The following is a 24,835-nucleotide window of genomic DNA, read 5'->3' on the forward strand; positions in this document are numbered from 1 at the left end:
CCTGAGCCTATCGCAGAGGGGGTTGCTCTTCCGCTCCGGCAGTTTGAAACCGTCGGTGCCGGCGGCCGGCGCGGCCGGAGCCCGCAGGTGAGCGGGGGGGGCCGGGGCCGCGCCGTCCTTCCCACAGCACCCCTGCCCCTGCCCCTGCCCCTGCCCCTGCCCCTGCCCCTGCCCCTGCCCCTGCCGTCCTTCCCACAGCACCACTGCCCCTGCCCCTGCCCCTGCCCCTGCCCCTGCCCCTGCCCCTGCCGGGGCCGCGCCGTCCTTCCCACAGCACCCCTGCTCCTGCCGGGGGCCGCACTGTGCCCCGCAACCCCGAGTTTCCTGAGGGTGCCAGTGGGCACAGCCTGCCCGCTGCTTGGGCTGGTTGCTTTAAAAGCCCTGTGTAAGAAAAGAGAAGGAGAATCTGCTGTTTATAATCTGTCGTGTTCCCCGCTGCCTGAGCACCCGTGTGCCTCCCTGGTTTCTGTGGGACGCTCAGCGGATTGTCGCTGTTGTCATGGCATTTGCCATGGCAGCCGCGGAGCTGCTGTAGTGGAGTCAAAAGTGTGAGCTGCGCTGCTTTGTAAGGGGGTACAGCTAAAGGGAACGAATATGTCCTGCTTCTACTGGCAGGAGGTGTAACTCTATTGCTGGTGGTGTCCCCCAAGGTTCAGTACTGGTCCCAGAAGTGTTTAACTTGTTCATCCATGACTTGGATGAAGGGGCAGATGCCTCCTCAGCAAATTCACTGAGAGCTGGGAGGAATGGCCAACACCCCAGGGAGCTGTGCAGCCCTTGAGAAGGATCTCAGCAGGTTGGAGAGATGGGGAGAGAAGAACCACCTGAAATTCAGCAAAGGCAAGTGCAGGGTCCTGCTCCTGGAGAAGAACAACCCCAGGCACCAGCACAGCCTTGGGCTGACCTGCTGGGGAGCAGCTCTGAGGAGAAGGACCTGGGGATCCTGGTGGACAACAAGCTGTCCATGAGCCAGCAGTGTGTCCTGGTGGCCAAGAAGGCCCATGGGATCCTGGGGACATTAGGAAGAGCCTTGGCAGCAGGTCATGGAAGGTGATCCTGTCCCTGTACTCAGTCCTGATGAATCCTCTCCTGTAGTGCTGTGTTGTTCTGGGCTTCTCAGGACAGCAGAGGCTACAGAGATGGTGAGGTGTCTGGACCATCTCTCTTAAGAGGAGAGGCAGAGGGAGTTGAGGGTGTTCAGCCTCGAGAGAGAACTAAGAGGAGACCTCATCAATGTCTATAATTATCTGAAGGGAGGGCTCCGGGGCAATGGAGCCGGGCTCCTCGTGGTGCCAAGCAATAGGACAAGAGGCAATGGGCAGAAACTGATACACAGGAAGTTCCACCTGAACATGAGGGGGGACTTCCTTATTATACAGGTGGCCTTGCACTGGAACAGGTTGCTCAGAGAGATTGTGGAGTCTCCCTCATTGGAGATTGTCAAGAACCACCTGGATGCAATCCTGTGCCATGTGCTCTAGGATGACCTTGCTTAAGCAGGAGGGTTGGACTAGATGACCCACTGTGATCTGTTAAGATCCTACCCACTACATGATTTTCTTTCCTAGGTGTTGAGTCCTCTGATCCAAATGAAACACTAAATTATTTGGAAAGTATCATCTTTAGTTAAAAGCAAAGCCAACCCACAAAAACCTGGGCATAGCTTAATTAATTCAAAATTAAGGAAGGGAGCAATGATGGTGGGTCAAGGTCTTTATAGTTGCATCCTATTTCCTAAAAATAGCAGTGTTAAAATTGATGCTGTATGCTTGTGGTTTGCAAGAAGCTGCTGCTCTTAGCAGGAATCTTTCTTTAATGAAGTCAGAGGTATATTTTGACAGATTCTCAGGTAAGTTTAGAAGAAGCTGGTAAGCTTGAAGATGTTCTTCTCACTTGTCTTTCACCACATAATGATTTGCAGCTTAGCAAATTACCTTGTGGACCCAGATTTGGTGTCTTTATGTCCCTTGATTTCTCTTCTAGAAACTTACCAGGTATTTTAGTGCTTGTTCACTGAGATCAAAGCTGACAAGTTATTCTTAGGCCGGCTTGGCTGAGCAGGGATCTTCTTCTGAAGCTGAGGCAAAAAAAGAAAGCACGTGCCCAGTGAAAGCAAAGTCAGATTATTACATGGGAGAAATACAGAAATTCAGCTCTCCATGGTAGACGGGAAATTCATGTGGCCAGAGCTCAATTAGACTTGAAGCTTGCTAGTACTGTAGGAGACAGAAAAAGTAGTTTTAAAAAATATGTCAATAATAAAAGGCAGTCCAGAAATAACATGGACCTGTTACATGATGAGGATGGTCACCTCACAAACAGGGACATAGAACAAGGCAGAGATGAATTATTTGCTTCAGTCTGCAACATGGATGTGGTAAATCACAGCCAGCATGGGTTCATGAGAAGAAGGTCCTGCCTGAGGAACTTAATTCCCTTCTATGACAAGGTGACCCACCTACTTGTTCAAGGAAAGCCATTGGATGTGATGTTTTCGGATTTCAGTAAAGCTTTTGGTGTTGTGTCTCACAGGATCCTCCTGGACAAAATGTCCAGCCCACAGCTGGATGAACACATTGTGTGATGGGTGAGCACAGAGGGTTACAGTGAATAGGGTGATTTCACAGTGGTGGCTTTGTCCCTAGGGGGTTCTACAGGGCTCCATCCTAAGCCTGATGCATTTCAACATCTTCCTAATTGACTTGGATATAGGCTTTGGAGGTACAGTAAGTAAGTTTGTTGATGAAGTGGATAGGGCTGTTGATTTTCTCAAAGGCAGAAAAGCCACCTGGGACAGGGAAACCTTAGATGTATGAACAAACTGGAAAATGAGAGGCTGGAGAGCAGCGCCCCACTGAAGTGATCTGGTGGGTCCTGGTCAGTGGGAAGCTGAACATGAGCCAGCAGTGCCCTGGTGGCCAGGAGGGCCACCCATGTCCTGGGGACATCAGGGACAGCATCAGCTGGGCAAGGGAGGGGATTGTCCTGTTCTGCTCTGCCCTGGGGCAGCCTCACCTCCAGTGCTGGGGGCAGCTCTGGGGGCCACAGTACAAGAGAGACATTCTGCTGTTTGAGAGCATCCAAAGGAGGGCAATGAAGACAGTGAAGGGCCTTAAGGGGAAGCCATAATGAGAATTGACTGAGGTCACTTTGCTTTGTCATGGGTGATGGAGGAACCTTTTGAGTTTTGGAAGAGCAGAGAGTAGTTTCAGTGATAAATAGAGAACTAGATCCACTAGATTGCATGTCAGGGGCATGATCTTAGAGAACTGAAAACAGAAGTTAGGACAGTGGTTTTAAGTTATTATTGAAGAAACTTTTCAGTAAGTACCTTTCTTTTCTACTTCCTTGGACTTGTCTGCATTCACATGGAATTTCATTTGCCATCCTTTTCTCAGAAAAATCAGTAGTTTTGTTCTTTTGGCGTCTACTGGGAAAGGAAGGTAACAATATTTCTAACTTCTGGCTGCAAATACAATTCCTGTAAGCGGTAGATAGTCGGTTCTTTGTGATTTTCACTAATGCACACACATCTTTGAGTAGATCCAATAGACCCAAGGCTTTTAGAGTAGTCAGGATCGACAATCTGAGAAAATATGTAGGAAAGCATATGAAGTTGAACTTGATTTTAGGATTACAGAAGTATTTTTTAGTATTGATATAATTTATCAGCTAGAAGAAGGCAGAGTACTAATATAGAGCTATTCCATTATGTAGAGAGGCTAAACCCAAGGGTATATATAAGGAATAATTCACGTGAGAGAGGAAAGAAGAAACTTATCAGACCAGAAGGCAATGAAAAAGGCGGAGCTGACAAAGGTAGTGTTTCTTCTGTCATCTACACACAGATATACAGGAATAAAAAGTACAAAGTAAACCTTCATTAGACTCCATTTTTTGTACTCAAAAAATATGGTTGATATATAAGGGCAGGAAGTAGGAAGATGGTAATCATGTCTTTTGAACCTTGAGCTGCAGGAAATCTCAGCATTTGAAATTGTCTTTATACCATTTTTTAAATGTCCATCACTGGCACAGAAACTTGCTTGCCATTCTGAAAGGTGTAAAAATATCCATAGCAGAGAGAGCTTTTGTGGTGCAGGAAGAATCAGTGTTTAGAATAACTCAAAGAGCAAAAGGATAATTAATTCTATCTGTATTCCTATAGAGAGAGCTATGTGGGGAGTTTCACACTTTGAGAAACTTAAACATTTTGATGGTGTTTAAGTAGGATATTCCTACCAGTTTTATGACAGTACAACTAGCAATTTAAAATTTACTTTTTTTTGTCAGAAAACGCATCTGTTTAAAAAACAAGAATATTATATTTGACAGTTGTAAAGATCTCTCTAAAAATAAATTTTCCTTGCAAGTTGTTTGCTACATTGTACAGTCATCAGTTCCTCTGGTTATTTACAGTGGTGTGCCTTCTCTCCTGACAACTCCTTGCTCAATGTGTCTAATTGTCTTTGCTGTGCATCAGACACCTGCATCACTCTGCCATTCTTTCATTAACAAATTCACCTTGCTTTATATTCAGTTTGCCCTCATTTGGTAATTTCATCTTTTCGTCCCCTGCCATATCCTTTAGAGTCCTTTTCCCTTTATTCTGTCAAATCTTATCACAAGACCTTCAGTCCTTCGCTGGAGGACCAATTCGAGGCTGTAGTAGATTAAAAGATACATATATGATTCACAAGGACTTCAAGGTTTTTATCAATTTTTCAACATCTACTTCCCAAATATTCGAAGAATCCCTCACTGTCTTGCTAGGAAATTGCTGGAATGATTGACATTTATTGAACCTGAGGTATCACTTGTCCTTCCATATCTGTTCATCTTCCTGGGCCTGTAACTCAAAAAAGTGGTGGGAGACTGATGCTGATCAGTAATCCTGAGGGTATTGAAGAGGAGTGTTCAAGGCACTGTCTTATCCTTGAGGTCAAGTAGTGGGTGGGCACAGTGTGTGCAGTTTATGAATTCTTATGTTCTCTGTAGGAATTTTCTGCTGAAACAGCCTGATAAGCTCAAAAACAATACAGTGTGGATGAGAGACCGACACAGGAATGTATCTGTAACTACAAAACCTGACATTGTTGCTTTGGGGTCTTTCCTTGTTTTCTTAAAAGTTTAGTGAAAGTATTTCCATTATTTTGAGTATGGTTTGGATCAGGTAGTTTCCAGCCTAGCATTATATATAATTATTGTATTATATATATATAATAATATATATATTATATATGTATATATAATATATATTATTATATATATACAATAATATAATTATTGTATTTTATAATGAGACTGTTCAATCATTTTAGTGCACAGAATGGATATTGATCCAGTTATTACAACAGAATCTGTTTCTAGGGAAAATGTGGGTGAATTTGTGTTTACGTACTGAAACTGAAAAATTAAGTGCAACTTCTACTGTTTTATAGACTTGCTTTGTGCAGAATGTCATCCGATGAAGAGCAAAGCACAAGTCCAGTTTTGCCAAAAGACTTTGTTCAGGACAGTTCTGTTTCTCCAGATCCTCAGGTAGGACAGAGGCAATATCATTTGATTTACTGTCATGGCATTTTATTTGGCAAGGGATAGCTACAAGGAAATCTAACTAAACATGCATCTTTTTTATATTTTACATACACAGAAAAATAATTAAAATGGTAGTGAAAATAAACAAAGTAGACCACAAAAAACATAATGCTAAAATATGTTTAGTTAGATTCCTCTTTTGTGCATTTCACGAGAAATTTATGTAAAAATTCCTATCTAGAGTTTGATCAGCTGCAAGTAAAATAGGTAGTTTTCTTGCCTTTTTGTTCCAGTGTTACTCTTGATTTATGTTCAGTCTTATCAAGAAGCAAGAATTTGACACAGTAGGATAGAAACCCATTATTTTTGAGAGATGAAGAGTAATTATATTTCTGACTTTCTCCATGATGTTGTAAAAACTGAATTTTTTAAAATGTATTATGGCCAAGTTAATCACAGAAAGGAAATAATTGCGTTTTGTTTTGTTTTGTTTTTTACTTTCTGCATCAAATATATCAAGACATGCTGTAACTTAATACTGGGGGGTTTCCTTTTCTGTGCTCATCGTTCTTTCAAGAGGATGCAATTCTATTGGATAAAGTCTTTGTACCATTCTCTTGAAAGTAGCAGATTTTCATCATTTCATAGTTGGTTATCCTAGTAGATTGAGTGGTTTTATTCTGTTGGTAGGATACAGTCCAAACCAAGACAGTTTTGACAATAGCATGCTTTGCTAGTTGCCCTGTAGAAGTACATCTCCCTATTTGTCACCTGGTGAAGCGGGCATATACAACTCCAACACTGTTTAATTAAGGGGTTTTCTTCTTTCTTTTTTTACCATTTGGATTGACTTGACTTTAAACAACATTTTTAGAGGCAATTCATTTCTGCAGCTCAAATACTTCTTTGTTTGGGCTTGTATCTCATGGATAAGTTTTCATAATCTTTGTTTAGGAATAGTAATGCATCTTTGTTTCCAATGCTTTTTGTAGTCAGAGAACAAGATAAAAGCAGCATGCTACAAATTTTGAAGGATCAGAATTTTCTGTTATGACCTGGTTGATTATCAAGGAGGCTCTAAGGCCACCTTGTAGAGAATGATAAACTTATATTAGTGAGCAAATGTTTTGTGAATGAGAACGTGTCTAGAAAGAACAGTTCCAGTTGGAAGTGACTCACATCAGTCATTGGCCAAACTGTCTGACCATTTTGTGGCTGACCAGAAGTTAAAGCATGTTATAAGAGGGCATTATCCAGATGCCTCTTAAACAGTGACAGGCTCGAGGCATCAAACACTCTCCATAGGGAAGCCCATTCCAGTGTTTGATTGCCCTCTCGGTAAAGAAATGCTTCCTAATATCAAACCTGGTCCTCCCCAACACAATTTCCCACTCATTCCATTACTGGATCCCAGGGAGAGGAGATGGACATCTCATCTCACTTCTCCTGCTCAGGAAGCTGGACAGAGCAAAGAGGCCCCTCAGCCTCCTTTTCTCCCAACCAGACAATCCCAAAGCTGCCCCTGGTAGGAGTTTGTTACTGGTGAGAGGAAGAACTCTGAGATCACAGCTGATCAATAGGAATGTTGACAGGGAAGTATCCCTTTAGATAATTTTGGAAGGTCTATTCTGTTTTGTTTGGTTGGGCCTTTCTGATAACGTGTTGCTTTTAAATACAGATCAGATTATTCTTCCTTACAAAGAGATCCAATGTCTCTTAGAGAATTTCCATGACTTATAATTGAGTTATGCAAGACTTTATCCATTCAATCTATTCTTATCATATTGTTTAGTAACCTTGACTATAATCCTTTACAGTATCTGTAGATTTTTATTAAAATAATAGAAAAAAATATTTAAAAATCTGATTTTTTTGGTGCTATTTGCTTGTTGCATCATTACATTTACTTCTACAAAACCAAGGCAATAAATAGTCAAAACTCCACTGACCTCCAGGTCATAGAAATATATTCCTCTATTTTTTTTACATGAACAGAATTGTTAGCAGTTGACAAAACAGCTCGAAAGTTTTGCTTAAAGGAGAACCAAGATAGTAAACAAAGATATATTGTTAATTTTATTTTATTATGGTCATATTTCCAAATGTACTGGTCGGTATTGCATTCCAGTTGCAGCATACATGTTATGGAGTATTTAAGACTGAGATTATACACTTAATCACTCAGTGTGTTTCCATTCATATTCCCATTTCTGTCTCCGGGATTATTTTTTTCGTGTGTCTCAAGTTTGCTGATTATAACTGGGATACTGTGCTTTCTCTAATATTCTTTAATGAACTTTCAACTTCATTTCAACAGTGTTGTAATATTGTAATTTATAAACATTTATTTCCAGATTTGTCACTGGATGCTGTCTTTTGACACTTTCTGTTGGCGCGTAAGCGTGCGTATTCCTGTAGAGAGTGGATCCTTTGAGTTTTAATAACAGTTAGAACTTGAAAGAGATTTCCTGCCATAACTTGGTACATGTATTTTGAATGCTAGGCTTATCTGTAGTAGGACAGATTGTGTGATAATGAATGAGTTGAGTGACTCAATGTGAGACACCCACTTGCATCTGACATCTAACCTACCAGGTCTTTTGAATTTACTAAGATAATCATGGAAGCAGCTGGGTCAGCTCTGTCTGGGAACTAACTTGTTTTTGGGGAAGAATTAGTTTTAAGTTACTATTTGGTTACGTGATCTCTTAGAAGAAGACAGATGTGTGATCTGACATCTTCTGCAGAAATATTTAATTCATATTAGTTAGGGCTAATTTTGACTTTTTTACTCAGCTGAAATTTTCCTAGAGGGAGTTTTGTATGATTCCATATAGTTCCTGATTGAGTAACAGATCTGAAGATATGTTTTTTTCTTTTGACATCTTCTAAGATACATTTAAAAATATATGGCTGTAGAAAATTCGATAACTAACAAGATTTCAACTAAATATATCTTTTACATGGAATGTGACACACTTGCTTATCAAAAAGATACATAATGTATTTGTAATTCTATAGCTTTGTACACATTTATTTAAGCTTTTACTTTGAACATGATAGATTAGAAGAAGGGATATGGACATTTAAATGGAAACTAGAATTCAGATAAAATGTACCAGATCTAGCTTCTTAAATTCTCTAATTAGTTGAAACAGAAAAAAGCTGAAGTTACAATGAGAGTATTATCCTTTCCAGTTGTTAGATTCAAAAACCTATTGCATATAATTGTTACTTTCATTGATTGTTTTCACTCTAACTTTCCCCAGGTTAAAGAGGAAGTTAAGTTTTTAATTCACACTTGGTTTCTGAGGTTTGACCTCATTAGAGTACTGAACAAAACTAATGTGATAATACTAAACGAAGAAAAAATGCTAGTGACCTGGTTTAGATTTTCCAATGGGCATTGTTTTCCAAATCTTTAATTAGTAGATTTGATTTGTTTTAGTATGTAACTGGTACTGGAACTGTTTTAATTAATTACTAGAGTTTGTGTTTAAGCTATAATACAGTTTGTTTACTGTTTCACAATGAGCACCAAATACCTCCATCCTGAAAATCTGTTTCTTAAAGAGGTTTCAAAAATATTAATTGGCTTACTTTGGTACATAGCATAATGCCACATACCAGTTAGATGGGTTTATAGCTTCTTAATAAGAAAGCTTCTTTCTAAGTTATATATGCACATTCCATATACCTGTATAATTTTTAAAAGAAATGTTTAGGTGATAATAATTATATCCACTCTAAACAAAATAGTGTATAATCAAATCTGTCTTGATGACTGGATTTACAACTTCCACCAAAGAAATTGTAGTGTTAGAGAATTTGAAGTGTGACTGTGTTCAGTAACATCTTTGTTAATAACTTACATGATCTGGGACTGTAGTTTTTTTCCAGGTCTTGTTTTAGGTGCCTATTATAGTGTCCAGTGCTGACATCTAGGAGATCTTTCTGTGCAACTATTGCAGTGCATATAGTTGTAATCAGAAGGAACGTGAACATTAAACCAGAGACTGTCAAATTACTGTAGTCACTGTAGAAAAGCAGCTCACTTTTGCAACTCTAGGGGAAATCCTCTTAGTTTTCACCATAATAATAAGAAAGAAGCCTCTCGAAACTGTAGAAAATAATTTCCACTTCTTACGTATGCCTAATTTTTAAAGATGTAATTGTAGTTTCATAATTCTTTGTGCCACTTTGCAACAGGATGAATATGAAGAGCTGTTTGAGTATACTGTAGTGACCCCGAGGTTTGAGCAGTGTGTCTCAAGGTTGCCAGAACCTGCACCAGAACAGAGATCACCTGGCAGAGTTTCAAGGATAATAGATGATGCCAGTCACCATAAGACTCCAGGTAGTGTTCCCAAGGCTGTGTGTTGAGCTTACAAGAACCACCATACAACTTTAATGACTTACATTTTTTAATAGCTTCAGTTTGAAAAATATATGTACCTCATTTGTTGTACATTTGCATTTTGCACAACAAGAGATGTAGGAAGGCATACTCCCTGAAAGGTTCTCTCTGGCATCACTTTCAGATGACAGTGTTGTTTTGTGCTGACAATTCTTTGTGTTTTGTGGTGCAGGTGTTTAAAGATGGTTGGTGTAATAACAGAAAAAGGGATACTTACAATACACTTAGTTGAAATTTGATGGGTCACAGCTAGTTTTGCTCAAGCTTGTACTGCTGTGATAGAGAAATGCATATTGAAACAATGATTATTTGGAAGGAAGGATTACCTTTTTAAGCCCTTTTAGGGCTTTGTTTAATGACTAATCATGTCACTACATGAATGTCATTCTTGCTCTTTTAGTTTGATCCTGTTATTCTAGTTTTATTTTATTGCTTGGTATTTAAGACTCTAAATTTAGTTTCTGGTGATGCATTAGTAACATGGGTATTTATGATTGTGTTGTTTGCTTCTGTCACTAGCATTTAGATTGAAAATTTTGCTTTGATTGAGAGTTTTGCTTCAGAAGAAATAGTAAACAATCACACCTACATTATTTCTTTTCTAGGAAGTTAAGCATAGTCAGGAAAAACTGACATTAAAATAACTTCTATTCTTTATCATTCTATTTAATTATAAAAATATTTAGCTACCTTTCTGTCTTTTTTATAACCTCTGTGGATGGCTTGATGTCTACTGTTTAGAGGAGGAAGTGAACATATTTACACCTTCCAACTTGTGACGTTGGTCAATACTGTTTCTTTAAGTTTTTAGATTCTGAAGCAGCAGCTAGACAATCTGTACGGAAGGATTAAGGCTCCAGGAGACAGCAAGTGGTGGGTGATGGCACCTGCATAATGACCTTTAGCCCTTCTGCCCATCATGTCCTGCCTACCTGCTGCTCTCACCTCGACCTCATGGCACCAGTCCCAGGATACACCAGGCCTTAGCATGAGCTGTGTGTTAACCAAAAATCAGATTTACATGGGCAGTAAATCAGGACTTACATGAGCAATTAGGGCTCGAGCAGAATGTCTGCAGTACACAGATCACAGTGCAGCTGTGGCTGCTGTTGCCAGTCTCTGTGTATGAACTGTCTCAACACAAGCTGTCCCCTGTTGCTGCCACAGTCTGTTTGGGTTAAGGCCAGATCAAGTCCATTGCAGTGTTAAAAGTTAATTTTGCTGGTTGCTTAGTCTTTATACTGTGCTGGCTCAAGCCATGCTTGTCTGGCTAGCACAGAAAGGTGTGAAAAAAGTGATTAAAGGCAGTGAAGAAGATGCTTGTGAACTTCCCAGAGAACAGAAGAGACAAGAAGAATATTTATGCAGACTCATTCTCCTTCTGTCAATTACATGCTCTAAATAAGTTTCCTTTGCTACTTACCAAAATATGTGTTTGCTGTTCAAAATATCACTATGCCTTCTCAGTCTGGGAGAGAGGTACCTCCTTGAGATAGAGCTTGAAACAATCTCATTGCAAAAAGTTATTTCAGCTTTTACAAAAAGATCTGATCAAAATATTGTACTCTGCCATATAATCACTAGTATTGATTGATGGTGATTACATATTGTAATTATACACATGCAGTGTTGGCCCTAGTGTTAATAGCCTCAGAATACCTTCATTTTTCAGGATGATAATTCAAGCTTAATACTATACCTCTAATGCTGATCAGGTGGAATTGTTCACCAAGTTTTTTCTGAAGGACAAATAATTTTTTTGTTAAACTCCATTCTGTTGGCACTGCTTGCTTGTTCCTACTAAAAATCAGGCCTTTTGACATTTGGCTCTAATGCTGCTACTCTGTTAAAATAGCAAAATCATAAATTATTAGGTTAGTGTTCTATAACTGTAAACCAAAATGGATGGATGTGCTGAGCATGGAGTTAAAACCTGAAAGTTTGCTCTTCTGCAGAGCTCCTCAAGTTTACAATGTATTTTCTCTTTCTCCATGTGATGGTATTGGGACATATCACAATGCCAGGTGATGCCTTCTGAAATGAAGTCCTAGTTATAAAGTATATTTTGGTTTGGATGCTAACATTTTGGTGGCAGAAGTCTGATTACTGGTAATCTCTATTTCTTGCAGAACATTTAAGTGTACATGGTATCTTCCCTAAGAGCTTTCAGTCAAATAAGAAAAGTAATTGGAATAAACATGCTGTACTATTCAATTCAGTTCAATGTCCAAATGTTTTTAAACTTGGAAACGTAAAACCTAATTTCCTGTTCTTGTTACCAGTTTAGTTGATTAAATTTGAAAATTACTAAGACTGGAGCAGTAAATTATTTCTTGCAGGAATGTGCAATGATGACTCATACCCTAAGAGTGGAAAAATTCCTTCTCTTCAGGCCTGCCAATCTTCACTATATATCCATTAGATTTCTTAAAACATTCTAGCAAATTGCTGTGCTCAGCTTGGGCCGCTAATAGTATGTCATGTGTGAGAACAGTCTGTCAGAGCTTGCTTACTTAATAAAAGCAGAAAGAGTCAGACTAGAATAACACACAAAAACCCCTCAGTAGTAACAGACATCTGGATAAACATCTAATTTCATTACCTCTGTCTAGAGATTTGTTGCAGTAAATGTGTGTGGAGATAATTTAATAAAGTACATTTCTTTACTTACCATATCCAAATGGTTCCAATATCCTTGATACCTTAGCACACTGTAACTGAATGACATCACATAATTCTGTGGAAGGAATAGAGGTGGCAATAGAAGAGCATTAGAAATAAGAAATTATTATGTGTACAACTAGAAAATTCTGGCAATGCTGGACGGCCAGGATGAATTTCATAAGATGATGTTATAAACATGTGACAGATACACTTGGTGAATTCAGTGAAGGTATGATCCTATGGTAAATGACAGAAATGAAACCTATGTTAGGATAATCTGTTCACAGGGAGAATTAAGGGGAAGGGAGTGGATGAACTAGTAATACTGTGATTCTCAGACTATGGCGGTTGTCAGTCTGTTTTAATATCTTGTTTTGATTGGTTACATTTTGTTCTGTTAGGTTGGTTTTCTGTGGGTTTTTTTGGCAAGTGTCTTTACAAACTGTGCTGTGTAGGTTTGATATCTTTGTCATCTAACCAAGTAGTAGAAGTTCAAAAGTGAAAACAAAGTTTCATGCACTTCATGTTACAACTGAAGGGAGCAGAGGCACGCAGGAATGGGCAAAAGTGATGAAGGACAGAACCAAGTGGTGATGTTTGACAATGGTGCCAGATAGTGCCAGATAATTTTATTGTCAGATGCCAGCCAGATTCTTCATCCAGAAATTAGATGCATTTCAAGTAATCTGGATCATCTGCCTAGCATGTCACGTATTTTAGAGATTTTTACAAGCAACAAGTATTCAAATTCTGCCACTACTTTAGCAATACCTCTGTCATTTTCAAGAGAAACAATGACAAAAACTAAAGCCTGATTTCAATGTACTCTGGGATGGGGAATAATCTCTTTATGGTCTTTTGCTTCTGTAATAGGGCATTTAGTCTATAGAAATGGTGTGTTAGATGGAACTCCTTTAGCTCAAGCTGGTGTTAATTTTATGATGTGTGGTTATGTGTTACCTTGAGAGAAATACCAAAAAGCAGTGGTAACTGCTTCTGCATCACAGTTCTTCCTTATTTCCTTTTTGTTTTGGAGCATGAGTATAGCAGTTTTGTGGCAGGGAGTATCAGCCAGATAGCTCTTCTTATTTCCTAAGGAGAGGAGACCTAACAGTAAATATAACTGTAAAAGAATATCAGCCATCAGGCTCTGCCTTACATAAATTAGAAACACATTTTTCAGATAACTGCTATGTCTTCTAGGTTGAACCAAAAAATAGTACGTATCAGACAATATTTGTTTTCAGAAGTGAAGACTAAAATGTTGGAGGTTTCCTCTGTTTATGAAAAAAGAGAATATTTTTTTGAAGTTGTCATGTTTGTTGTTATTAGTAGGAATCTGCTAATACCTCTTCATTCTAATTTTCTTTTATTCAGTTGTCAACTCAAATAGAAATATTTTTGTAAGGAATAAGTAAATATAAAACAATATTTTACTTTCCAAGTTTACTTAAATATTAACTTTATTCTCAGCTCAAATGCATGCAAACTAGCTTTTGGGCAGGGATTACCTTTTATTGCAGTGGTACCTAGCCGCAACTCCTGAAAAAGAGGATTTATTGTGTGAGGTATTATATAAATTCATGGTATATACTTCCTTTCTCAAATTGCTTGAACTCTAATTAAATGAACAAATTTAAGGCTTTAAGAAAAATGGATGCAGCTATATATTAACATGGAAATATATGCACAGGCTACTTTGTGAATTTGTAAAGGAACATCACAAACCTCAGGTGTTTACAGGCTCATTAAGGAAAAAGGGAAAAGTTAGTAGATTGTTGACCTGAGATGTTAATTGTCAAGGAGCTTTTACTTAGAGATGTTATTTCTGGCTGTATTTTTAGTGCTTGCTGTGATAATTTTCTTTTGAATTAACTTATATTAAGATACTATATTTTAAGGGAGCAGAACTTAGGAATTTACTAATGTTACAATAGGAATAACAGCTTAAATGTATGTGTCCAGGAAGCATGTATGAGAATTGGGCTGATTTTCTTATGTGGGGAAAGGAGGTTTCTGATGTCATAAATATTTTATTTCCTTTTTACCAATGCCTGTCTTATGACTTCCATCCAGAATGTTGACCTGTTAGCCTTTCCACAGTGTCAGTCCTTATTCTCTTGCTCCATTTTCAGTCTCAACATCAGTGAAGCAGGCTGGTATGGAACAACCTCCTCTTTCAGAAGTAACTTCCTCTCAGGGGTCCACACATGATCCAAGAGAAGTCAACAAAACCACAGTGACCGAATTATCTTTACCAGATGAAAAAGTCACTCAAATAGAAAACATACTTGATCTCTGGAGTGGAAGTCTTAAGGTATTTATATTGTATAGAATCCTTTAAAATCGTGCACAGATATTATTGTATTGTAGAGTGAGTGCAGGAGAAATTGCAGTGTGATTTCTGGGAGGATGGTGTTTTTTGTTGTTGTTGCATGTTGCACATGAGCATATGTAGCATAGAGTATCTTGTTTCAAAAACTTTGGAATAACTATCTCCATTAGGAATGTTCAGATATCATGATTCAATAGTTCATTGTGTCTGGTAATACTTAATTGTACGCAGCCTGTGTAATGAAGGTATCACTGTAAATATGTGTCTCCTTAACTGCTAAGTGTTTTAAGATTAAAATAATGGAGAGGAGGGAATATTTTAAACTCATTGCATTATTGTCATCCTTTTAACTTTTCAGACAAATATTCTGACTGAGCTGAAAAATTGGAAACTTAATTTGATTCAACATCACAAGCTCCAAATGAGGCAAGAGAAAGAGAAACATGCCACACATGTGAAACAACTGCAGAATGAGGTGGAAAACTTGAAGGAGTTACTTCATACTTATGAAATCTCTATTAGCAGGAAAGATGAGGTAGTAACTCGATTTCATATTTTAACAGTTCCTCTCTGTTTAAAAATATCCACACTAATTTTTTTGGCCCATCTCTTTGAACAACATCTTTTTTGAAGCAAGTAACAGAGAAGTAAATAATACATTCAAACTGTATAGTAGAAAAATAATCATTGTTGCTAATAGGATTGTCTATACTAACAATAAAAACACATTATATGTGCATACTTTGCATTGTTTGCTTCTTAAATCTAGAGACTGCTCTTGTTTCTTATTTATTTCATGAAGATCACACAGGCTTAGGGGAGTCTATTAGCTCTTACCCTTTAAAAACCTCTAACTTTTCAATTATTAGATCAGTTTTCCTCAATTTTAAATGGGCAGCAGTCTCAAAAATGTTGGAGAGCTTCTATTTTAGGGTTCTTAGGAACTCTACATTTGTACATACACTTAAGATTGGACATTTGGAGTCTCCAGTTTGATAGCCTTACAAATATTACAGGTTTTATAAATTCTTATTTTACATTGCAAATCTCAAATGCTTTTTATTTGCAAAAATATGCTAATTAACAAAACTAGCCTTAGTCTGAGACTTCTAGTGTGCAGCAGCATGTATGCAGCATCGAAAATGGATTTTTATGACACTTTTTCAACAAAAGTAATGAATATCTCCATTTAATTTGCTTTCTGTTTTAATTTTAGGTATCATTCATTTCATGGATGTATATTCTATGATTCTTACTTGTAACAAATTCAATATAATGTTAACATATGCTAGCACATATTATCATAAAATGTTGTTCTCAACAATATTTATTTAGTAGCTAAAATAACTTTACATTATTCCCCAAAATCCCAAGATAGCTCCCTGTTGACCATTGGAGTTGCTCATATGTGGCTGATGGCAGAACCTAGCTTAAAAAGTTAGGCAGAAATATGGAGCAATATTCCAATTTTGTGTACCAAGTTTGCATCATACCTGACCTAATTTTTAATTGGAGAACTTCAGCTGCTTATATGTACTCATTTAATATAGAGATTGTTGGTAAAAGTCCCCAGTCCCCAGTGGTCTCTGTTCAGTATAAATCTTGCCTCTCAAATGTTTTAATTGCTATAATCCTATGTAATATCTTTCATGAGAACTTTTAAAGACAGTAAAAATTCTTAATAAGATTTTCCTAGTTCATAGCAACAACTTAGCTTGTTTATTCTGTTCAGAGAAATAAAACAAACTTCTAACATAAATGTTTCTGATTCATCAAATTTCTCTTTGATGTAAGAAATTCTTCTGATATGCTACAGTAACAGTTAATTATGAGAAAGTAGCTAAGTAGCAAAAGTAGGAGGAAATAACAATTCAGTTAAACCTCTCCTAAAATTACACTATGAAAGTGCCACAATCTGAGTGTTGAAGCCACAGGAATTTTATTTTTGATTATTGTTTCTTACTTGATTAGAACAAGGGGAACCTTCAGTAGAAGGCATCTGTTAAAAGCAAGTACTTTAAGTGAAAAATAACTGAGACATAAAGTACATTCTGTTTGATCTTAGAGTGATCACAGCTATTGAAACAGTGTTAACAAATATTTTTGCAGGTAATTACTAACTTGTCCAAAGCTTTAGAAAAGCAAAAGGAGAGAGTGGAGTTGATGAGAAGGTTTACACTCTGGCGGGTTCAGCATGTGAAAGCCAAACAAGAGGTATGTGGACAAAATCAAAATGCAATGAAAATGAAACCTCTGAACTCAAAAGAGTCAGAGCTGCTGCAGTTCCTGTTAGGGTTTGAAGGAATTATGATGTTTCTACTTTGATGTGTTTGACAGTGTCAAATAACAGTTTGAAAAGATCAGTTCTGAAAAGAACGTTGCTGTCAGAATGCTCTCTGGAATGGGAAAAAATCAGTTGTCTGCTGACTATATTGATATAGAGTAGAATAGTAGAGTTGTTTTAAGGTAGTTTTTAAGCAATCCTGAAGTCTAAATTTATTCAAAAGTTAAGTGTTTTACGCTAACTATCTGCAGTCTTTTTGACTGTGGTTTTATATGAATCCTGCAGTGAATTCAAATGTGCCACATATCCAAAAAGTGGCTTCACATGTGTCTCTTTACACTATGTATGTGAGGTTATTGTTTGAGTGCCATTAAACTAAGAGTAAGACCACTGCTATGTGTAGCCTAGGAGTTCACAAATACGATTTCTCATGGTGGGGACAATAATGTGCCATGGCACATTGCAGAGGCAACACTGAGCTGCTGATGCTGCTTGTGTAATACTTCACTGCTGGACCTGTAACTCAGCTGAAGGTTTTTTACTGTGGTCTTGTGTAATCAGCTGTAAAACAGTCATCCACAGTGGAAGTACCAAACTTTTTCTAAACCCTGAACGTTGGTATGATGTGGTTGTCTTTGCTTCCTAAGGAATGTGCAATTAGGATGGCAGATAAGCATTTCCAGACAGTTTTGATGAAGAAAGTTTGGGCAGCATGGCGTTCTGTTTGTGAAGAAAGATGGAAAGACAACGTAGCAAAAGCCTGTCAGTTAAGGGCAGAAGATGTCTGTGTTCAGCTCACCAATGATTATGAAGCCAAAATTGCAGAGGTAAAATCATTTTTTTATTCCTTCTTTTGCTCCTTGACTCCCAATCCCTGTCCCTCCAAAGTATCCCTTTCTCAGCAAACCTAACAAACTTGAGTATTTTTCACTAGAACAGAGCTCCCCCAGTGTGCAAGAAGATCTGAATGAATCTAAGATCTCTGATACATTTTTAGATGTAACTTTTTCCCTCCATCTGATATAAAATGTTGCCAATCTGCATGCACAGTTTAAATATATTGGACTTTCCTGAAACAAGGCAAATCTCTACTTGCCTACCAATGGGAATGCCATTTGTTTTCTAACAGCATCCTTTTAGTATGGACTATGCATTTTGAGGTCTTAATGAAGAAGACAATGGAAATAGAAGACCATTATTACTTTGAATGATCATGATGAGTACAAATTTTTTTCTGTAATAGCTACTTTGTTGAGGCTGAAATTAAGTTTAATTTTTCTTTAGCTTGCTGATTAAGCTTGTTAAAGGATTTTCAGAGCTTAAGGTGAAATTGTAAACCTGTGCTTTGGTGCATGCTAAGTAATCAGTTTTAATATACAACTTTTAAAAGGTTTGTATTTCAGCAAGAAATTGAATCTAGAATTTTAAGAACAGGCTTACCAAATGTGTTAACAGCACAAAAACCATAAGCAGCAACTTGCTCTGTTCTTTTCTCAGCATTTTTAGTTTTTTACAGTATCTAGAGAAGAGAAACTGGTGATGAAAATTTGCCCTTATACTTAAATAATTGTCTGAGAACAATTGCTCTTCTGTTGAATGAACCCATGCTTCTGCAGAGATCTGGGTTGAGCCAGATAAAAGCTTGCAAGATATATTTCTGCTTAGGTAGAGTCTGATGGTCCTTTTGAATTGTCTTGTCCTTGATATGCTCTGTTATTAATATTGTGCTGTGTTACAAAGAAACTACAATGAGCTGTTCCTCTCTGGTGAAACAGAGATTTTCATGTGAAAACCTCTGTCTTTTTAAATATAATAAATTATTTTAAAGTTAATTGATGAGTATGTTTGTAGTTTGCATTCAGAAGTAAGAGAGACCTGTTTACTCCCTCTGTTTCATAGCTAACTGCTACTGTGGAACAGACAAAAGCTGAGATTCTGCGGCTGCATAATGAAAGAGATCAGTATGAAGACACCATGAAGAAAGCTTTTATGCGCGGTGTATGTGCTTTGAATCTGGAAGCAATGACCATGTTTCAAAGCAAAGACAGTAGGCCAGATCCTGGTTAGTATGAATAACAGGTTTAATCTGATAGTGTGTGTGTATTTTTCGTTGGATTTGTTTGGGATTGTTTGTTTGTTTGTTTTAATGGTGATGCTTTTCTCTTTTTTTTTTTTTTTTTTTTTTTTTTTTTTTTTTTTTTTTTTTTTTAAACTTGAGAATTTTTGGCAATATAGAGTTTATTAAACTTTTATTGCTTTAAAATGTCCTGTTGGATATGTTGAGAAATACAATGATGCTGGACTTCATACTGCTGTAGCTGAAAGGAGGAACATGTTCTCTTCATCCCACATTTCTGGGAGAGTGGTAAGCTGCAGCTGAAGGCAGAACAGGAAGTCAAAGGTGGCCAACATCTTAAAACACTAGGTTATGGAGCAGTAAAAACGAAATCCTGAAAATTCCTTTATGCTCTGGAATCTCAGTGTGTGATGTATCAGCTTTTCCCAGACAGCTCTCTCTTCTTTCTTAACTTTGCGTTTGAATGTAAAGAGGGCAAGCAAATCTCTGAGGCTCTGTATTGAGTTGTAACTCCGTGCCAGAACAGGAAACACCAGTCTATTTTTATCAACAGCATACCCGTAAAACCTGTGCAGCTGCAGAGGGAAGAGCTGCACATGCTTACAGATGTCAAATGAAATCAGAGTGAGACAATCCATAGCAGTGGGAATATAATCATGCTGGTGCAGCAACCTACATTAAAGAGAAAGTAGCTGTGGCAGCAGGAGTGGCTCAACAGCCAGCTGTACTGGCAGCCTTAGACAAGGAACTTCAGTTGCTAAATTTAGCAGTCTTACACAGAAGTTTCTGAACTGTGTTAGAGAAGTTCCTCACCATAAAAGGAAGAGGAGATAAAAACCTGAAGCAGATGTAAGAGGATACTTACCTGAGCAGCTGTCTAAGCCTGTTAAACATAAGTGATATCTGTGCAGTTGCTTAGGAAATTAATAGGACATTTAGCTAAGTTTAGTAGTTTGTGCTAGTAAAAATTCAGGATCAGTATTTGTAGAAGGTTAAGAATTAATGATTTCTTGAAGATACTCTGTTTTGGGAAAAAAATTACAGGGCATTTGCTAAGTACTTTGTTTTTCACTGTGTTACTAATTATGAATTATTCCATCTTGAAGCATTATTTTTTATTTGCTTGTTTATTGTTTTCAAAAAACATGCAACAGACAACAGGTACCCCAATAATGAAGAGTAATTGACTGGTGTGAAAGCATTGTTTCTGTAGACCTATAAAAATGAGAGTAAGTCATAAGGAAATGAAGAAAACTGAGCTTTAGAATAGTTGTGACCAACCCTTGAGTTTCACGGACCGAAGACTTTGCTTGATTTTTACTAAGAAGCTGGAACTGATACTCTACACCAGCACAGCACCTGAAGATTTTGCTGAGCTGGATGTTAGGATACCTATAACTCATTTTTTTGTGTATCCACTCTTTTGCTTTTTGATCAGGCTTCATAACATCTCACAGAATCTGTTGTCCTCAGTTCCAAGCAGCTTCCACCACCTCTGGTACCACCTTCTCCCCTGCCCCAGGCAGGCTATCTTTTTCTTACAGCCAGATGGTGGTTTTAATTAATTTAGTTACATAATTATTTAATGTGGTTGAACAACTGTTGATCTGCATTCTTAATCAGGTAGAACAGTGATCAGGACACTGGAGGACTGCAAACACCAGAGAAGATGATTGTGATTTGTTTCTAGTCTTTTAATCTGTGGACATCAAAGCTTCCATGTGCCAGGATCAGTCAGCAATTATAAATTTATATGAACACTATATGAGCACTATAGCAGTGCCACCTACTGTGATTGGATATAAAAAGCAGAATTTCACCAGTTAACAGATTCATTACTAGGTTATTTTAAGGTACATTTAATATACACACAATCTGCATATTAAAATACATATTATATATCATTATAATATATTTAGTAATACTGTGCATGTATCACAATCTTAATGGCTTCATAATATTTAGTGTCAGTGTTGATGGCATTAAAGTTATCTGCCAGATTTGCTGACTTTTTTTTAATTAGTAGTATATTAAGATTATTTTAACCTCTTTATTTAAAGGAAACCGAAGCCACAGGAATTCATAATTTTTTGCTTATAAAAATCATAGCACTGCTTTTCTTCAGTAACATAGATCAGATCTGACTGGTCTATTTAATGCATTGGTCCTATCTATGCTTAAGCTTAATGTGTGTATACACACATAAATATGTACAAAATGCATATTCTGGTATTCTTCTATTCTTGACATCTACAAGTATTGCACAGATTTGAAGCGCCTTCCTTTTATTTTTCCTGCTTATTTCACCTAATAAAAAAACCAAAGAACTACCACATGGTGTCACTCTAGTTCCTGGAATGAGCAAATTTCTCTTGTCTTGGAACTGCTAGTAGCAGCTTCTTCAGAAATAGGAGATAAATAAGAATACCTCTCTTTCCTTCCTTTAAGACAGTCTTTATTCTAAAAGGAAAAGGCTGGAACTGTTTGGAAAAGAGACTGGGGTCATGTCTGCAGATCTGGCATCCCCAGTGTCTGTCTTATTATGAGATAAAAGTATCCCAGATGGATTTTGTTCAAGTTTATGCTTGCCAGCCCACTGTGGTGAAGGGAGATGAGAGCTGTAGGGTGCCTGTAGATTGTCCCAGCCCTACAGCCAGGATGAGGCCACTGTCCAGCAATCATATTTGGGGATGAAATTCTGCTGCATAACACTTTATTTTACTGCCATAAGCCCCTTTAAGGATCTTACGCCTTCACAGAAGTCCAGTATGACCTTTGTGTTTTCCTGTCTGGATTCTGTCTCTTAGGATGAAAGCACCTCTTGCACACTGGTTTAATTTTGGCAAGCAATAGGAAGAACCTCAGTTCTTTGCACTACAAGTAGGTGACATGTGCCATGGGGCTGTTGAGACATAACAGAGAAACAAGCCCCTTGAAAAACATCTACAAGTGTCTCAAAAGAGGGTAAAATACAGGAATATTGGTTTATATCTGTCTACCTACCTACCTATCTGCCTACTTCTATAAAGAACAGCCTGCTCTTTTTTATTAGATTATACAGAAATCCCAAAGAAGTACTAAAATTTTTGTTGTAACTTATTTTCCCCCATATCCCCACCCCTTAGGGTAAGCTAGATTATGTGCTTATCCCATTACTTTGTGTTTCTAATAATAGATATAGGAAGCAGGAGAAATGATAATGCTACCTCTGGTGCAGGAAGGCCACCTCCTTCACAATATAATCAACCCTCACCATCACCTCCACCAGCAGCTGCTCTTCAGATGGAAAACATGGTAAGCATGTAGCTGGAACAGAATTGTATTTCCTAATGACAAAAATTAAATTCCTTGGTTTGGGCTTTTTTGAAGAGAGTCCAGGTTTAAAAGGAAGCTTGCAGGTGTGTTCAGACTGCACAGTGAAAATGAAGTGACTGGGGCACACGAATGCTGTGGCTTGCTGTACTTTCATTAAGCTCTTTTTTTTTTTTTTTTTTTTTATTTTATTGAAAATGCATTAAACTAATGAAGACAGGGTCACTGCAATGAGCATAATTTGCTCTCTAAGGTTCTCTCTAGAAAAAACTGTGAAGAAGGTTTTGGTGTTTGTTTTTTTGTTTTGTTTTTTTTAAATAATATACTAATATACTCTGGGAAGATGAAAAGCTGGCTTGACTTCAAACTTCTTTTTTAAGGATTGAGGGAACTCAGCTTATTTTCCTGTCATATCAACTTAGGCAGATCATCATCTAGTAGCATGGTTGTTTTGGACCTGCCCTGGGGTCATCCTGAAAACTCTGCCACTGTAAAACAGTATCATGCTAGAGAGTAGGTTAGAATAGAGATGATGTGCATGTCTCTCTCCTGACTTTTCATTCTAATAATGACAAATGTTATTCACACTATTTCTACAATTTTTAGGTAAGTAATTTTAAATTAGACAATAAAGAGTAGCACTAGAGATAAAATATCTGCAAAGACATTACAATTAAAAGGGTAATTGGGATAGTAAAAAAACCTGACTATCTAAGGAGTAAAACTGTATTTTCTAGAAAGTAAAAGTAATACTCATTTTGTGTACCCTCTGGTTTCCTTTCAGTTTTCTAGTCACCTGGCTCATGCTAGCACTCCTGAGACCAGACTAGATTCTGATTCTCCAGTAATGGTTACTAGCACAACATCAGGATCTGGTGTGACATCAACTCAAAAACTGGTAACATGCTACAATTAGCTTTTTTTTTTCCTTTTTTAAGGCATAGCCATAACAAATATTAGTTTGGGTATTGTTATGTGTACATTTCTCAGAGTAACACAGGTATGTAGTTGAGGACACTGCCATAAAGTTTACATAGCAGTATGAAGACACTAGCTTACTTAAACTCCTCATTTACACTAGGAGCAGTTTTAAATTCTTTCTATAGATTGGGCAGTATGGCAAAATGAAGAATAGAAGAGTGCATGAACACCTAGGTATTGTGCAACAGGAACAATTGGTGTTTGACTTGATAAGCTTTTGTTACAGAAATTGCTTTGTCTGGTTGTCTTGCTCTTTGAAATTTCTCCCTCATTCCCTTTTCTGTGCTCAGTGCTAACCTGCCCTCCTTTCTTTTTGGCATTTGGCACAGTTTGCTATCAGCTGTCAGAGGAAAACACATTATTGTATGCATGGAAACTTTTTTATTATCTGTTCTGTCATTGCTAGAGAGGATTTCCACAGTGACAGAAGTACCTTCAGCTGTCACTCAGGCATGCAGTCAGCAAGCAAAGCTAAACTATCCATGCTGCTTGACTTTTGTCAAATTAGTCTTACTTCCCTCGGGACAGAACTAATTGGCTTGAAATGCTATCTCACAAATGGAAAAAATGGAGTAATCCTGGTTGCAGCCAGTTGAAGCAAATTCAGTCATCTGTAATGGTATTGGATTACTTGCAACATCACATGTTCCATTTAGGCATGTGGCAGATAAAACTGAGCAGAAACACTAGAGCATTGTAAATATTATGTTTAGAATTTTTTACCAATTAGTATTTAATTTATTTATAGCCCATGGCGAAAGTCATAACATCTGCACAACAGAAAGCAGGAAGAACTATCACTGCTCGAATCACAGGCAGAGCTGATATGGGACAAAAATCCAGAGCTGGGAGTTTAGCAGTGATGGGAGTTGCTCCACCCATGAGTTCAGTCATTGTTGAGAAACATCATCCAGTCACTCAGGTAAATCAGATTATGCTTCTTAAATATTTTTATTACAACATATCTGGTAAGAGTTTGAAGAAAAAAATACCTTGTGAAGAGGCATTAGACAAAGCTCAGACTTGAGACCTATTGAAAAAACAGCAAACAGTCTTCACTATCTTTGTGTAGAGGGTACTGGTGAGGAGATGTCATGGTTTAACCCCAGGCAGCAGCCAAACCCCACACAGTCACTCACTCTCCCTGATCTCTCTGGTGGAGGAGTGAGTCAGGAGGAGTGAAAGCTGGAGAAGTCATAGGCTGGGAAAAAGTCTAATAGGGAAAGC

General features: G+C 37.7%; 1 protein-coding gene across 2 annotated transcripts in view; it reads left to right on the plus strand.

The window, feature by feature from the left end:
• POC5 (POC5 centriolar protein) overlaps positions 1–24,835 on the plus strand; it is a 26,373-nt gene continuing 1,538 nt past the window's right edge. The window contains exons 1-11 of one of the 2 annotated variants that reach the window (XM_066339948.1): positions 1–87; positions 5,442–5,541; positions 9,748–9,895; positions 14,755–14,936; positions 15,313–15,489; positions 17,064–17,168; positions 17,886–18,065; positions 19,138–19,300; positions 22,491–22,609; positions 23,412–23,525; positions 24,357–24,530. In XM_066339948.1, the coding sequence (XP_066196045.1) occupies positions 5,458–5,541; positions 9,748–9,895; positions 14,755–14,936; positions 15,313–15,489; positions 17,064–17,168; positions 17,886–18,065; positions 19,138–19,300; positions 22,491–22,609; positions 23,412–23,525; positions 24,357–24,530 (1,446 nt within the window). In that variant the 5' untranslated portion in view covers positions 1–87; positions 5,442–5,457. The remainder of the gene's footprint in view (positions 88–5,441; positions 5,542–9,747; positions 9,896–14,754; positions 14,937–15,312; positions 15,490–17,063; positions 17,169–17,885; positions 18,066–19,137; positions 19,301–22,490; positions 22,610–23,411; positions 23,526–24,356; positions 24,531–24,835) is intronic. The other variant, XM_066339947.1, reaches the window with a different exon arrangement.

Source organism: Sylvia atricapilla, chromosome Z, assembly GCF_009819655.1.
Source record: "Sylvia atricapilla isolate bSylAtr1 chromosome Z, bSylAtr1.pri, whole genome shotgun sequence".
Classification (NCBI taxonomy): domain Eukaryota; kingdom Metazoa; phylum Chordata; class Aves; order Passeriformes; family Sylviidae; genus Sylvia; species Sylvia atricapilla.